The sequence below is a fragment of the Hypomesus transpacificus genome, chromosome 4 (assembly GCF_021917145.1).
Source record: "Hypomesus transpacificus isolate Combined female chromosome 4, fHypTra1, whole genome shotgun sequence".
In the NCBI taxonomy this organism is placed as follows: domain Eukaryota; kingdom Metazoa; phylum Chordata; class Actinopteri; order Osmeriformes; family Osmeridae; genus Hypomesus; species Hypomesus transpacificus.
In genome coordinates, this window is record NC_061063.1 from 1,724,571 (window position 1) to 1,740,980 (window position 16,410).

Sequence of the window (16,410 nt, forward strand, 5' to 3'; positions counted from 1 at the left end):
AACCGGGAATTATATTAAGGATAGGAAAAATCATAATAAAAACACATAGGGCCTACATATACAAAAGACAGGGCACACATACACACACAAACATAAACACACACAGATACACACACATGCTCATACACGCATACACGCTTAAACACTAATCAAATCTCTATTATTTTTTTGTCTTTTAGTTTCAACGATGAACTCAAAACCTCATTCTCCCGGTGGTTAAAACTGGTCTTAGCCTTACAACATCTTAAGCATAAAAAACAACAAAATATTAAAAATCAAGTCTAATTTCTTATTTTCAAAGAAAAACATTCACTTTATTATTTTCACTGTCAGCTGTAAGAGTTCGAATTCCCTGGACTGTAGCCATCTCTGCACATCCCTCCAAATAAGTTGCACCAACTCACAATGAAAGAAAATCTGATAATGATTTTCTATAAATATTTGTATGAGAAAATTACGATTATGTATGTAATTAATAAATCAAATGGATCATCAAACACTGTAGATGATAGAGAACAGAAGAGAAGATCTAGTCAAAGCTGGTCTCAGGAACATCTGGATTCTGGGCCAAGAAGTAAGGGTTTTCCCCTGTTCAGAGGAAAGTTTACATCAAATTAGTGATAGTGTTAGTTAGTGTATCATTACGAGAAAACTAAAACATCAGAACAGATGTTCTCCTTGATGATGGAGATTAAATCTTACCATTGCTGAGATTTGTTGTAATGTTAGGGTCCTGGATTGTGTGATATATGGGGTCCATAGTAATAACTGGAATTAGAAGTAAAATAGAAAAACACAAAAGTATTTCATATACAGAAAAGAGTGAAGAAAGCTAGTTAATGTAGTATGAAGACATTCTATAAAGGAAAAACAAATTTTAAATAAACAACCTTCCTGTGCACCAGCCAGATTGTAAACAGAATGTTCTTTAGGACTTGAAGAACCTGGTGAAAGGGAAACTTTTTTCATCTATAAAAGTAAAGACACAGCCTATAAAGAATTCAGTAAAGAAAGAAAGAAAACTTTTCTGTTACACTCACAAGATTCATCCTTTGGTTGTTGCGTCACATCTGATATTTCTGCATAGACGTGGTCTAACCGTCTATCTCTGTCACCCTCTAGTTACACATTGAGAGAACATGAGAGACCATAAATACCAGCTCCAGATATATCCCAGGGGGATTTGTACAGACAGGGCTGCAGACATATTACTTTATTGAGTCAACACTTTTGTCCAGAGGGATTTACAAATGGTGCATTGTATTTGCAGGGGGGTGTAAGGCTTAAACAGATTACAAGACAGATTTCCTGACTTCTTTTGACTGAAATGGATTTGAAATCCTAACAGCATGTGTACAAAGCACGTTATATCATGAATAACTCCTTGTCAGAGTGAGCCATCCAGATTTGGATGTGGAGATTTATGTAGTCTGAGAGACACCCTTGTCCCCTCCTTTTACATGCTAGACTGGAGTAGCACCTGGTTAATGGACCACACCCCTCAGCTCAGGAGATTTAAGAGCGGATTGGAGACAGAGAAGACGAAAAAATAAGAACGGATATTGGGACAACCAGGAAAGAGTGAGCGGCCCTTGGGGGTGAGCTTATCTGGAGTTTGCGAAGCATCAACATAAGAACGAACAAACGAGAAAAGAGCAACAGGTGACAAAGGAACAAACGAGAAAAGAGCAACAGTCCCCCTCCCCACACACATCCCTTGTGGTGTGGGTTGTGTGGGCTGTCAGCACCTGCCTGGTCGTCGGTCGGCCAACGCTGGACCTGGTCGTCAACCGGAAACCAGTCTCCATGACGGCCAACAGCGAGTCTCCCGCTCCTGTCCTACATCTTTAAAGTTGAACTGTATGACTATGTTTAGCCTGTGTTCTGCTCCTCTCTCACACCAACCGTCTCTGGAAGAGGGGATCCCTCTCTGAATTGCTCCTCCCAAGGTTTCTTCCATTATTTCTCCTTTTGGGAGTTTTTCTGGGAGTTTTTCCTTGTCTTCCTTGAGGGTTTAGGTTGGTTGAGGGGCAGTTCTGTGGGCGTATGTGAAGCCCTCTGTGACATGCTTGCGTGTAAAAAGGGCTATACAAATACATTTGATTTGACTTAGGTGACGAACGAACAGGGAACCCGCACGGACGACCCCCCGCTGCTGCTGCCTCCCGTAGTGACACGTAAACTGCCCTTCCTGGGATCGATTGTAGGCCTATGGTCTAGAGACATTTGGGACTCTTTTTCGATTGTACTACAGTGGTCATGCCATTAATTTAAAATCTTGTTTTCAACCCAAGATGTATTAGATAGGAATTAAGTACATAAAGCTATTCTGTGCTGTTGCCCTCTTTTTGAGAGTGGAAAGTGAATCTATTTGGTATCAACAAGAACCTCAGACGTTGCCCTCGTCCCTCCTGGGGGACTTCAATGCTCATGTGGGCAATAACAGTGAGACCTGGAGGGGCGTGATTGGGAGGAACGGCCCCCCCGATCTGAACCCGAGCAGTGTTTTGTAGTTGAACTTCTGTGCTAGACATGGCTTGTCCATAACAAACACCATGTTCAAGCATAAGGGTGTCCATATGTGCATTTGGCACCAGGACACCCGAGGTCTCAGTTCGATGATAGACTTTGTAGTTGTGTTGTCGGATCTGAGGCCGAATGTCTTGGACACTCAGGTGAGGAGAGGGGTGGAGCTGTCAACTGATCACCACCTGGTGGTGAGTTGGCTACGATGGTGGAGGAAGATGCCGGTCAGGCCTGGCAGGCCTAAACGTAATGTGAGGGTCTGCTGGGAACGGCTGGCAGAACCCTCTGTCAGAAGGAGCTTTAACTCCCACATCCGGGAGAGCTTTGATCATGTCTCGGGGGGGAGAGGGGGGGGGGGGCGGGAACATTGAGTCCAAATGGGCCATGTTCCTGGCCTCCATTGGCGAGGCCATGGAGAATTACTTCCGAACGGCTTCGAAAAGGTTCTGGACCACCATCCGGCGACTCAGGAGGGGGAAGCAGTGCACTGTCAACGCTGTATATGGTGGGGATGGTACGCTGCTGAACTTGACGGGGGATGTCCTGGATCGGTGGAAGAAACACTTCGAAGACCTCCTTAATTCCATCAACACACTTTCCGGCGTGTAGGCAGAGTCTGGGGACATCGGTGGGGGGCCTTCTACCTCTGGGGCTGAGGTGGCCGAGGTGGTTGAAAAGCTCCGCGGAGGCAAGGGCCCCTAGGGTGGATGAGGTCCGCCCGGAGTTCCTTAAGGTTCTGGATGTTGTAGGGCTGTCTTGGTTGACACGACTCTGCAACATCGCGTTGGCATCGGGGACAGTGCCTCTGGACTGGCAGACCTCTGGTGGTTCCCTCTTTAAAAAGGGGGACCGGAAGGTGTGCTCCAACTTTAGGGGGATCACACTCCTCAGCCTCCCTGGGAAAGTCTATTCAGGGGTTCTGGAGAGGAGGGCCCGTCGGATTGTCGAACCTCAGATTCAGGAGGAGCAATGTGGTTTTCGTCCTGGCCGTGGAACTGTGTACCAGCTCTACACCCTCGGCAGGGTCCTGGAGGGTGCATGGGAGTTCGCCCAACCAGTCTACACATGTTTTGTGGATTTGGAAAAGACATTCAACCTTGTCCCTTCAGCTCTCACTGAAGCGGTTCGCAACCGAATGCAAAGCGGCTTGGATGGGAATCAGCACCTCCAAATCTGAGGCCATGGTTATCGACCGGAAAAGGGTAGAGTGCAATCTCCGGGGATGACCCAGGACACGCTGGAGGGACTATGTCTCTCGGCTGGCCTGGGAACGCCTCGGGGTTCCCCAGGAAGAGCTGGTGGAAGTGGCCGGGGAGAGGGAAGTCTGGGCCTCCCTGCTTAGGTTGCTGCCTAGGTGGCGACCCGAACCCCGGAAAAGTGGTAGATGATGAATGGATGGTACTATCTTATGTAATGCACAGATGTCAGACACATGTTTAGCTTGTTAATGTTTACCTGCCCAGCGTCTCCTAATGAGGAACCCCACAAGCAAGAGAAACAGAACCAGCACCAGTCCTCCAGCGGCTACACCCACAAGCAGCCGCCAATGACCTGAGACAGGATATGACATCAGAGAAAGATAGGAAGTAGAAAGTGACTCTGAAAGGGAAAGTGACTCTGAAAAGATCCTCACTTTAGTAATAGATTTTATAATTAGCTGAATGGAAAAATACTATATGTAGAGTTGACATTTTCATGTGCACAGATCACTCCATAATGACCTCAGAGATGGAGATGAGCAGACATGACAAATAGTAGATATCCTGTTCATCACATAGTTGAAGGACGAATGTGGAGACTTACTCTTTGTCTTCTCATCCTTCTTCTCATTCTTCACTTCTTTCTTTTCCTCCTTGTCTTTTTTCTTTCCATCCTTCTTTTTCTTTTTGTCATCCTTCTTGTTCTTCTCATCCTTCTTTGTGGTTTCACTCTCTTCACCCACTGACACTGTCCTTGTAGTCACTGTTAATCAAATCTCGTATTTCCATAAACAATGACAGTATGCCCCATGTGAATGATTTGCGCCTTCTACAACGTACATTGTCTTCTACTTACTCCATGAAACAAAGAATCAACAAGTTTTTGTGACATTAACATCTGGAGAAACTGACCTTTGTTCTTAACTCTTGTGGTTGGGTTCTTAGTGGTGTGAGGGGTCATGGTGACATCTGAAAGGAGGTATCATACAGCACCTTTATACATAGTCAGGACCAGCCCTGACAGTATTGGAGCCCTAGGCAAGATTTTCTATAACCCCCCCCCCCCCTCCAATATGTTCATAAGCCTAAACTGTAAAACACAATTTCTGCAAGAAATTAAACATTGTAACATCTTGGAGGGATTGTGCACAATATCCTGCATGCTATCATTAGATTGGCCAAGTTTCCTGTCATGAAAACAGACCATCCTTTGTATTGCAGCTGTCAAGAATGCCTGATACACTTCACATGAGAGGAACCATACAGGACCTACACCTTAGTAAGACTTCCAGCCTCTAGTGTAACATGGACTTTTCAGTGACAATATTCTCAGTTGGCTGAACTGAGATAAAATATCAAATAGATCACATTAAAATTGAACCCAGACAGACAGAGAGAGGGACGGGGGCTGTGGGGGTGGTGGAAGCTACTGTATTTGTGTCACTGTCACGCAAACACAAAACAAGATGAACAGCAGTGGTGTAAACTAACTGAAACAAACGTAATGTCATGTTGTCATGGTAATGTGGTTTGGTTTGCGTCAGTCATATCTTTCGCCTGCTATGAGGGAGGAAAAAATGCAAAAAGTCCGACCCGTAGTAAGTATTAGTATCGTTTCTGGGTTCTGAATGCAAATTGAATACAACATGAATGTGTGTTATAAACTTGAAAATACTATATGTAGAGTTGACATTTTCATGTGCACAGATCACTCCATAATGACCTCAGAGATGGAGATGAGCAGACATGACAAATAGTAGATATCCTGTTCATCACATAGTTGAAGGACGAATGTGGAGACTTACTCTTTGTCTTCTCATCCTTCTTCTCATTCTTCACTTCTTTCTTTTCCTCCTTGTCTTTTTTCTTTCCATCCTTCTTTTTCTTTTTGTCATCCTTCTTGTTCTTCTCATCCTTCTTTGTGGTTTCACTCTCTTCACCCACTGACACTGTCCTTGTAGTCACTGTTAATCAAATCTCGTATTTCCATAAACAATGACAGTATGCCCCATGTGAATGATTTGCGCCTTCTACAACGTACATTGTCTTCTACTTACTCCATGAAACAAAGAATCAACAAGTTTTTGTGACATTAACATCTGGAGAAACTGACCTTTGTTCTTAACTCTTGTGGTTGGGTTCTTAGTGGTGTGAGGGGTCATGGTGACATCTGAAAGGAGGTATCATACAGCACCTTTATACATAGTCAGGACCAGCCCTGACAGTATTGGAGCCCTAGGCAAGATTTTCTATAACCCCCCCCCCCCCCCTCCAATATGTTCATAAGCCTAAACTGTAAAACACAATTTCTGCAAGAAATTAAACATTGTAACATCTTGGAGGGATTGTGCACAATATCCTGCATGCTATCATTAGATTGGCCAAGTTTCCTGTCATGAAAACAGACCATCCTTTGTATTGCAGCTGTCAAGAATGCCTGATACACTTCACATGAGAGGAACCATACAGGACCTACACCTTAGTAAGACTTCCAGCCTCTAGTGTAACATGGACTTTTCAGTGACAATATTCTCAGTTGGCTGAACTGAGATAAAATATCAAATAGATCACATTAAAATTGAACCCAGACAGACAGAGAGAGGGACGGGGGCTGTGGGGGTGGTGGAAGCTACTGTATTTGTGTCACTGTCACGCAAACACAAAACAAGATGAACAGCAGTGGTGTAAACTAACTGAAACAAACGTAATGTCATGTTGTCATGGTAATGTGGTTTGGTTTGCGTCAGTCATATCTTTCGCCTGCTATGAGGGAGGAAAAAATGCAAAAAGTCCGACCCGTAGTAAGTATTAGTATCGTTTCTGGGTTCTGAATGCAAATTGAATACAACATGAATGTGTGTTATAAACTTGAAAATACTATATGTAGAGTTGACATTTTCATGTGCACAGATCACTCCATAATGACCTCAGAGATGGAGATGAGCAGACATGACAAATAGTAGATATCCTGTTCATCACATAGTTGAAGGACGAATGTGGAGACTTACTCTTTGTCTTCTCATCCTTCTTCTCATTCTTCACTTCTTTCTTTTCCTCCTTGTCTTTTTTCTTTCCATCCTTCTTTTTCTTTTTGTCATCCTTCTTGTTCTTCTCATCCTTCTTTGTGGTTTCACTCTCTTCACCCACTGACACTGTCCTTGTAGTCACTGTTAATCAAATCTCGTATTTCCATAAACAATGACAGTATGCCCCATGTGAATGATTTGCGCCTTCTACAACGTACATTGTCTTCTACTTACTCCATGAAACAAAGAATCAACAAGTTTTTGTGACATTAACATCTGGAGAAACTGACCTTTGTTCTTAACTCTTGTGGTTGGGTTCTTAGTGGTGTGAGGGGTCATGGTGACATCTGAAAGGAGGTATCATACAGCACCTTTATACATAGTCAGGACCAGCCCTGACAGTATTGGAGCCCTAGGCAAGATTTTCTATACCCCCCCCCCCCCCCCCCTCCAATATGTTCATAAGCCTAAACTGTAAAACACAATTTCTGCAAGAAATTAAACATTGTAACATCTTGGAGGGATTGTGCACAATATCCTGCATGCTATCATTAGATTGGCCAAGTTTCCTGTCATGAAAACAGACCATCCTTTGTATTGCAGCTGTCAAGAATGCCTGATACACTTCACATGAGAGGAACCAGACAGGACCTACACCTTAGTAAGACTTCCAGCCTCTAGTGTAACATGGACTTTTCAGTGACAATATTCTCAGTTGGCTGAACTGAGATAAAATATCAAATAGATCACATTAAAATTGAACCCAGACAGACAGAGAGAGGGACGGGGGCTGTGAGGGTGGTGGAAGCTACTGTATTTTTGTCACTGTCACGCAAACACAAAACAAGATAAACAGCAGTGGTGTAAACTAACTGAAACAAACGTAATGTCATGTTGTCATGGTAATGTGGTTTGGTTTGCGTCAGTCATATCTTTCGCCTGCTATGAGGGAGGAAAAAATGCAAAAAGTCCGACCCGTAGTAAGTATTAGTATCGTTTCTGGGTTCTGAATGCAAATTGAATACAACATGAATGTGTGTTATAAACTTGAAAATACTATATGTAGAGTTGACATTTTTATGTGCACAGATCACTCCATAATGACCTCAGAGATGGAGATGAGCAGACATGACAAATAGTAGATATCCTGTTCATCACATAGTTGAAGGACGAATGTGGAGACTTACTCTTTGTCTTCTCATCCTTCTTCTCATTCTTCACTTCTTTCTTTTCCTCCTTGTCTTTTTTCTTTCCATCCTTCTTTTTCTTTTTGTCATCCTTCTTGTTCTTCTCATCCTTCTTTGTGGTTTCACTCTCTTCACCCACTGACACTGTCCTTTTAGTCACTGTTAATCAAATCTCGTATTTCCATAAATAATGACAGTGTGCCCCATGTGAATGATTTGCGCCTTCTACAACGTACATTGTCTTCTACTTACTCCATGAAACAAAGAATCAACAAGTTTTTGTGACATTAACATCTGGAGAAACTGACCTGTGTTCTTAACTCTTGTGGTTGGGTTCTTAGTGGTGTGAGTGGTCATGGTGACATCTGAAAGGAGGTATCATACAGCACCTTTATACATAGTCAGGACCAGCCCTTACAGTATTGGAGCCCTAGAAAACATTTTTGATTATACCCCTGAACTGTAAAAACACTGTAACATCTTGGAGGATTATGTGTAATATCCTGCATTCTCGCGTTACATTGGCCATGTTTCCTGTCATTGAAAGTAGCCCATCCTGTGTATTGCAGCTGTCAAGAACGCCTCAGACACTTCGCATGAGAGGGTGCCCATTTCCAGGTGTGTACTGGAGCAGTAGCAGGCATGCTACGCTGCTGCTGGCAAATCTTACACTGACTAACGGCAGCTTCTATCTCCACATCTAGAGTGGGCCACCAGAACAGACTACTGGCCAGGGTTTTCATTTCTATTATCCCCCAGTGGTACTCATGTTTACATTTACATTTAGTCATTAAGCAGACGCTCTTATCCAGAGCGACTTACAGTAAGTACAGAGACATTCCCTCGAGGAAAGTAGGGTGAAGTGCCTTTCCCAAGGACACAACATATTTTGGCACAGCCGGGAATCGAACCAGCAACCTTCTGATTACTAGCCAGATCCCCTAACCGCTCAGCCACCTGACTCCATCCACCTCTAACAATACGTATTACCACACGTAACCCCCACAACACATAAACATTCTTGATAGTAAGCTCAAACTTTCTCTGTAGATACGGCTTTAGTGACACATCCTGTACATGTTTTGGCCAACCTGACATTTCTACATGCATAACCACTTTTAAAACAAGATATTTCTCAGTTTCCTTTGCTATCTCTTTAGCTGAGATAAAGTCATGAAGACAAGAATCTCTCTACACTGGATTTGATACAACCTCTTCACCAGATCTCACAGGTTACCTACGTAAAGCATCTGCATCTCCATGCTGCTCAGATCTTTTGTACTGGATCCCGTATGTAGAATGCTGCTAGAATCAGCGGCCATTTTTGCATTCTCATGGCTGCCAGGGTAGGCACACCTGTTTTAGGCCCTAGAATCTTGAGCAAAGGTTTATGATCTGTGATTAGAAGGAACTTCCTACCATACAGGAACTTCATAACTCCAAATATCAGGCCTAACGCCTCGTTCTCAATTTTTGAGTAATTTTGTTCTGTTTTTGTCAAACTTTGTAAGGCGAACCCTATTGGTCTTTTGCGTCCATCTTTCATTTGATGAGAAATCACAGCTCCCACTCCATATGGTGAAGCATCACATGCCAAGATGAGGGGAAACTCAGGGTCATAATGAACCAACAATCGATTAGACTGTAGGGACTTCTTAGAATCCTCAAATGCTCTCTGACATGTCTCTGACCATTCCCATGGAGCATTTTTCTGCAGAAGAGCTGTCATTGGCTGAATCATATTTCATGAACAATTTCTACTTATAATTTGTGAACACAAACCTATTTGGGTGTTTGCAAACACCACAGAACTAAACAAGACCACACCTTATTGGGAGACTTTCAGTCTCTTATGTAAACTCAAAATGAGTCTCAGTGACACTATTCTCAGTTAGCTAAACTGAGAAAATATGTCAAATAGATCACATTAAATTAGAATAGAGAGATGGAGGGGGGCCTGGGAAGGGGGTGGAAGGTGCTGTATTTTTGTTCCAGTCAAACAAACGCAAAACAAGACAAAGCAGAGTGGTGTTGCAAAGCTAACTATGGTTTCATGTTGCCATAGTAACGTGGTTTGGTTTGCGTCACTCAAGGCCCTGACGGTTTCGCCTGCTATGAGGGAAAAAAACTCAGTCAGACTCTTAGTTAGCATTAGTATCGTTTCTGGTTTCCTGGCAAAGCAACACCACGCATGTGTGTTATACATTTTCTCAACACAGTCATCAGTAGGAAACAGGGTTTTCTCAGTTGTAGAGCATTTGACTACTGATCAAGAGGTCACAATATCAACTTCCCTGTACATTGCCTTGAGTAAAAGTGTCTGTTAAATGAACACATGATTTGTATTAGTAGAAAAAATAAGGCAATAAAGCTGTTCACTGTAAATCCATCAGACGCTTCCAGAACAATACTTTACTTGTAGTTGGTGGACTTTTTGGAACACATGTTCTCTTCTGAACTTCTTCTGGGACTTTTTCTGTGATGTTGAGAAGAAATTAAACAACACTTCAGCTGACCTGTATTCTGAGGCCACAACAGAGCAGGTTCCTGGTCTATTTCAACCACACTGTCTACTGGCTCTCAGAGACTCACCTGGTGTCACTGTCAGATTCACCACTGGTTCACCGTTGCAGTAGTACACCCCACTATCTGAGGAAATCACTCTCAAAATAGTCAGTGATTTGTCTGCCACTGAACTAAAACGTTTGCCTGGGTCATGAATGTGTTTGTCCTCGCTGTCCTGTCCTTTTCTCACAGTCAGAATGTCAACTCTTCCTCCATCTTGGTCTCTGCTCCATGTTACATCACCTTCAGAGTGCCCACAACTCAGCGTGGCGGTGTCCTTCTGCTGGACAGTTTGACAGGTCATCTCTGTCATGACAAACATGAATGCATAAAGTATAACTGCTGTTGTCTCAGTGTGTTACTAGATGCAGGAAGCCTTACTTCACTGTGTACATCCTATATCATACAGGTCAGGCTCCAGAACCTCCTGAATTGGACTAGAAAGATCCACATCCACTACATATCAGAAAATATCATTATTTGGACAAGCTTTTGAAAAACAATTCAAAAATATACAGGAAAAGTAAAGAGACTGCTGAAAATGTCTATGAAATCTAAAACAATACACACTATGATTTAAAGTATCTACATTATATGCACCACAATATAAAATTACTTTCTCAGTCTTCCACTTAGCAAGATACCGTAGAGAAGCAATGTGAAATGAGCTTACCTGCGTAGTTCTTACCGATCAAGACAGAGACTAGGAAGCAGAAGTAAGTGGACATCATGACTCTTTGATCTGTCTGGTCTGAGTTGAAGCTGAGACAGCTGTTGCAATTGTTCAAAGGGAAGTGGGTCCACGTAACCCCAAAGTCAGCACACACACAGACTCACATACAGATCAACACAGTCAACACACAGAGCCACGACTCTGGAGGTCGAAAAGTTGTTTTTTGCACTCAATCAACATGCATCTGTATAAAGTATGTTATTTGTGCTAGTGTGTGTGTGTGCCTGACAGACTGCATGCACATAATTGTTAGTGTAGATGTAGAGTGCACAGTAATATCTCTAAATCAAACCTTGAAACACTTTTACCCAAGTGCACAAACTACATTTAAAATTCACACCGAATCAACAGTAACCAACATCTTAATCACCAGCTGAATCATGGACACAGCACTCCATTAATTGTATAGCTGAAAATGTCTTACCCAAAAATGTAAGCAACGCCTGTACATTCTCAATACCATTAATACATATCAATGAACAATAAAATAATAGGAACATTCTATTTAGTCCAAGCAGTAGGCCCATGGAATCTCAGTTCAAAGTTGTTGCCTCATGTAAATATGTAGATGACAGAGTTCCAACATACCCATAACTACATGACACATACTTGACTAATATACATACTAAGTGAAAGGTGTATTATGAAGGATAAAATGTGCAGTTTCGAATTTTATCAGGTTGATGTTGAGCAGGTGGAAATGTTGTTGAGATCTTTAACTGTGGGTAGGTCTGTTGGTACAGACAACTTGGATAGTCGGCTGTTAAAGTTATCAGCGGGACATATTTCTAAACCAATCTGTCACATTTTTAACAGATGTCTGATTGGTGGGGTGTGTCCAAAACTTTGGAAAGAGGGCAAGATAATCCCTTTACCCAAAGATAAAAAATCAACCTTCTGTGGTCATAACAGTAGGCCTATTAGCATTATGCCTATTTTAAGTAAATTACTGGAAAAGATTGTATTTGAGCAAGTGCAAGATTACTTTTCTAACAACGATTTGACTACTAAGTTTCAGCATGCTTACAAGCATGGTCATTCCACCTGCACTGCAATGACGCAAATGTCGGATAGCTGGCTAACAGGAATTGATAACTCAATGCTTGTGGGTACAATTTTACTGGACTTCAGTGCAGCCTTTGATGTGATTGACCATGACATTTTGATTTCCAAACTTACTAGTTATGGTTTTACTTCATCAGCAATCAGATGGTTTAAGAGCTATTTGTCGGAGAGATCGCAAAGAGTTTATTTTAATGGGGCATTATCGTGTAGTAAGTCCCTGGATTGTGGTGTTCCTCAATGGAGTTGCCTCGGACCTTTGCTATTTTCGATTTTTACAAATGATATGCCGTATATACTCAGTAAGGCTACATTGACTATGTTTGCTGATGATTCCACTCTTTATTTTGCAGCTCCTACATGTTCAGAGCTTAATCAGGTTCTGTCGTTTGAGATTAGGAAATTGTATAATTGGATCAAAACAAATAAACTTGTTCTAAATATTTCAAAAACTAGGAGTATAATATTTGCTTCTAAGTATAGATTATCTGATAATCCAAAAATTAATATACAGGTAAATGGTCAAAATATACAGCAAGTAAAACATGTGAAGCTTCTTGGACTTTGGCTGGATTTAACGGTTTCATGGTCTGATCACGTCAACAAAGTTGTTGCTAAAATGGGTAGAGCGTTGCAGTAACGCGTAAATGTGCACAATTTCTCTCCCCTGTCCGATCCGAGTCAGAGCTCTCTGACCTCATTCTCTCTCATCGCCCCACCTCCTGCCCCCTTGATCCTGTCCCCTCCCCTCTCTTTCAAACTATCTCCCCCTCCATCATAACTTTTCTGCTCCATGTCCTAAACTCCTCTCTTACCTCTGGCACCTTCCCCTCTGCCTTCAAACAGGCCAGAGTTACCCCTCTACTCAAAAAACCCTCCCTTAACCCTGCCGTCCTCCAGAACTACAGACCGGTATCACTGTTACCCAGTGGCGGTCCGAGCACATTGTGTGCCCAGGGCGAGTTTACCCCCCCCCCGAAAGCACACGGAACGAGAACGAGCACCGCTACTACCTGGCGGCGGCAAACAAAGGAAAATGCACCGTCTCAGCAAGCAGAGGTGGCCTGAAGGGGGCGCCAATATGCCAATTCTCCACAACCTGAAATTATAAATAAGAGAAAACCATGCAGAGGTTTCTTATTTTAAATGCTTGTGTGCCCCCCACCTGACATGAAAAAATGCCGCCCCGGGCGGCTGCCCGGTCTGCCCGTCCCTAAACCGCCCCTGCTGTTACCCTTCTTTTCTAAAACAATTGAATGTGCTGTATCTAACCAACTGTCTAACTTTCTCAGAACAACCTGCTTGACCCCAACCAATCATCTCTCTGTACACCACCTCACTTGGACCAATCATCACCTCCCATGGCTTCTCCTACCACTGCTACGCTGACGACACGCAGCTGTACCTGTCGTTTCCCCCAACCGATCCGGGGATCTCAGCTAGGATTGAGGCCTGCCTCGCAGACATCTCCGCCTGGATGACCGAGCACCACCTCCAGCTGAACCTCGCCAAAACAGAACTTCTCATCATCCCGGCCAAACCCTCCATCTCCCACGACGTCTCAACCACCTTGGATCTGCGACGGTGACCCCTTCATCCTCTGCCAGGAACCTTGGGGTTACCATGGATGATGAGCTCTCCCTCACGGCCCACATTGCTGCGGTCTCCCGGTCGTGTAGATTCACCCTCTACAACATCCGGAAGATCAGGAGATACTTGTCCAAGCACTTGTCCTCTCCAAGTTGGACTTCTGCAACTCGCTGCTCGCCGGTTTCCCAGCATGCGCAACCCGCCCTCTTCAGAGGATTCAGAACGCAGCGGCACGTCTGGGCTACAATCTACCCAGACGCTCCCACGTTACTCCGCTCCTCATTTCCCTCCACTGGCTACCCATCACGGCCCGCATCAGATTCAAGACCCTGGTACTGACCTTCCAAACAGTGAACGGGACTGCACCCGACTACATCAAGTCTCTCCTGCAGCCTTACACCCCCACCCGCCACCTACGGTCTTCTTCAGACAACCACCTGGTGGTCCCACTCCCACCGCTCAAGACCGCCACAAGCTCCACCGTCCCAACACAAGCGCTTCTTGCCTGGCCCCCCAGTGGTGGAATCAACTCCCCACCTCCATCAGAGACACAGACTGTCTCTCCACCTTCAAGAGAAGGCTCAAGACGCACTTGTTCCGGGAGTACAACGGTACTTAGGAATGGTTTGCTGAACCCGATTGTCAGGTTGGAATGAAGAGCACAGTCGCAGATGCAGTTCAGAGTTTTTAATGGTTCTGATTTACTTTGATCACATAAAGTAGTCAACAAAAGAATAACGCAAAGCAGGATTGTAAGTCACGACCACACACTGGATCAAATAATACTTGAGGCAAAGGCAAACTTAAAGTTCATCAAGACAGTTGGTTCAAGGGTAATCCACAATCAAGGTCAAGGCACAGTCTAGGGTCAAGGTACACAGAGCAGCCAGCACAATTGAGGTTTCCAGGTAGGGCAAGACAAAAGGGAGGTCAGAGACAAGCAGGGTTCAATACCATGAATCAAGAGTCCAAGTGAACAGTCCAAATCGTAATCCAAAATCCACAGTCGAGGCAAGCAGGATCCAGTACAGGTAAAGAGTTTCCGTATCAAAAGTTTCCAAGTGAGGTAACGCCCGTAGCACGCAAACCATGAATGAGCACTGACAACCAATACAGGGTTCCTTTTAAACATGGCCGTTCACTTCCTCACAGCTGAGCCGGCCTTGCTCCTTGTCCTGGAGGGCACGCTGTGTGTTGAGTCGTGACACCAATGCTAGTTTCCTTAAGGATCACAATGACTCTTGCTTAGACACCTGTTGCTCTTGTTGGTTAGTGGCAACTGATTTAAACTGTTGTATTCGCTGCGAAATATTCTATTTTAGTTAATCTTATTTTTATTTTTACTGTTGCTTGCTTTTTTTACAGGTACACTTGCACTTAGAGGTTCATGTTGTTTAATTGTAACTTGCTTAACTACATGCTCTTATGGTTCTTCCCTTTGGCATTTATTTTTGGGTTGTTCACAATGTGTGCTTCTTGTTTTGGCTACCCGCAATGCTTTGGGGCTATTTTGTTGTTGTTATCAGTGACCGATGCACTTTGTAAAGCTTTCTCTTGGAAGTCGCTTTGGATTAAAGCGTCTGCTAAATGAATACATGTAAAATGTAAATGTAATGTAAACATTTGGTCTACCATAACACATTTCTTTACTGTACTATTTACCACTCTTCTATCCTGTGAACTCACATTGAGACCGGATTACAATAAAGAATATCAAGCTACGAATGAACACAAAGTAGTCACCCTACAGTTAACACACAACAGGATTCACCCTCCCTTTAAACCCTCATAACACTTAACATTAATAAACCACCCGGTATTGTTACTTAATACTTTAAGTATATTTCTTTTTTTCCCTTTTGCAGACTCACAGATCCAAACGATCTGGCTTTGTGATAGACCTGACAGACCTGGTTCTCACAGTTTGGGGAGTGCCCTGAGGCCCCTCCGGAGACACCTGACCAGTGTCTGTCAAAGTATCCTGCCGGTCAACCCCTGCAGCATGCTCTTGTGTTTCACTGCTGTTGTCTGCCGACATGGGCACAAGGTGGCGGTGATTCCTCTTTAAAGTGTAGACCTCTCTCCCCTCAACGAAGCGATGTGCAGGGAAAAGTTTATCCTCCCGTCTGTGGACCAGACCCATGTAATCAGTCCCCTGGAGAAATCACTACTGATCCTCTTGGTAGTGATTACATGGGTATACAGCTTTGACGAAATCATGTGCAAATTGAAATGTCATTACGACATTCTGATCATGAAATGTATGTACATTTTAATCATTATAACAACATTTGATTGATTCATTTGTGTTGGAAATGTAGAAAAGATATTGCAGTTGAATGTTTTATAGAAAACATTTTCAGGATACAATGAATTAAAAGGTTCTAATGTGGCACTTTAAGTATACTTGACTATCTATGTGTGTGGTGTTTTTGAGCTGATGTGGAATGGAATAAATCGCTGTGCCTTTGATGATGAAGGGTGGTGAGTTGTCAGAGGGTTCTTTCTTTAATACTGAATGA

At 43.4% G+C, this 16,410-nt stretch overlaps 1 protein-coding gene across 6 annotated transcripts; it reads right to left on the reverse strand.

Annotated features, from left to right (window-relative positions):
• Positions 1-106: 106 nt before the first annotated feature.
• LOC124467089 (peptidyl-prolyl cis-trans isomerase G-like) lies at positions 107-11,261 on the reverse strand. Of its 6 annotated transcripts, none has more exons than XM_047019211.1 (15): positions 11,177-11,261; positions 10,531-10,809; positions 10,355-10,414; positions 8,247-8,303; positions 7,042-7,098; positions 6,734-6,892; positions 5,839-5,895; positions 5,531-5,689; positions 4,638-4,694; positions 4,330-4,488; positions 3,982-4,077; positions 1,041-1,118; positions 891-959; positions 703-768; positions 107-588 (listed from the first exon to the last, which is right to left on the reverse strand). In XM_047019211.1, the coding sequence occupies exons 1-15, from the start codon at positions 11,232-11,234 to the stop codon at positions 530-532; spliced, it is 1,470 nt and encodes a 489-aa protein (XP_046875167.1). In that variant the 5' UTR covers positions 11,235-11,261; the 3' UTR covers positions 107-529. The 6 variants fall into 6 exon arrangements, with proteins under 6 accessions (XP_046875167.1, XP_046875168.1, XP_046875170.1 ...); XM_047019212.1 differs by having other exon boundaries at positions 109-588; positions 891-944; XM_047019214.1 differs by lacking the exon at positions 10,355-10,414 and having other exon boundaries at positions 109-588.
• Positions 11,262-16,410: the final 5,149 nt, after the last annotated feature.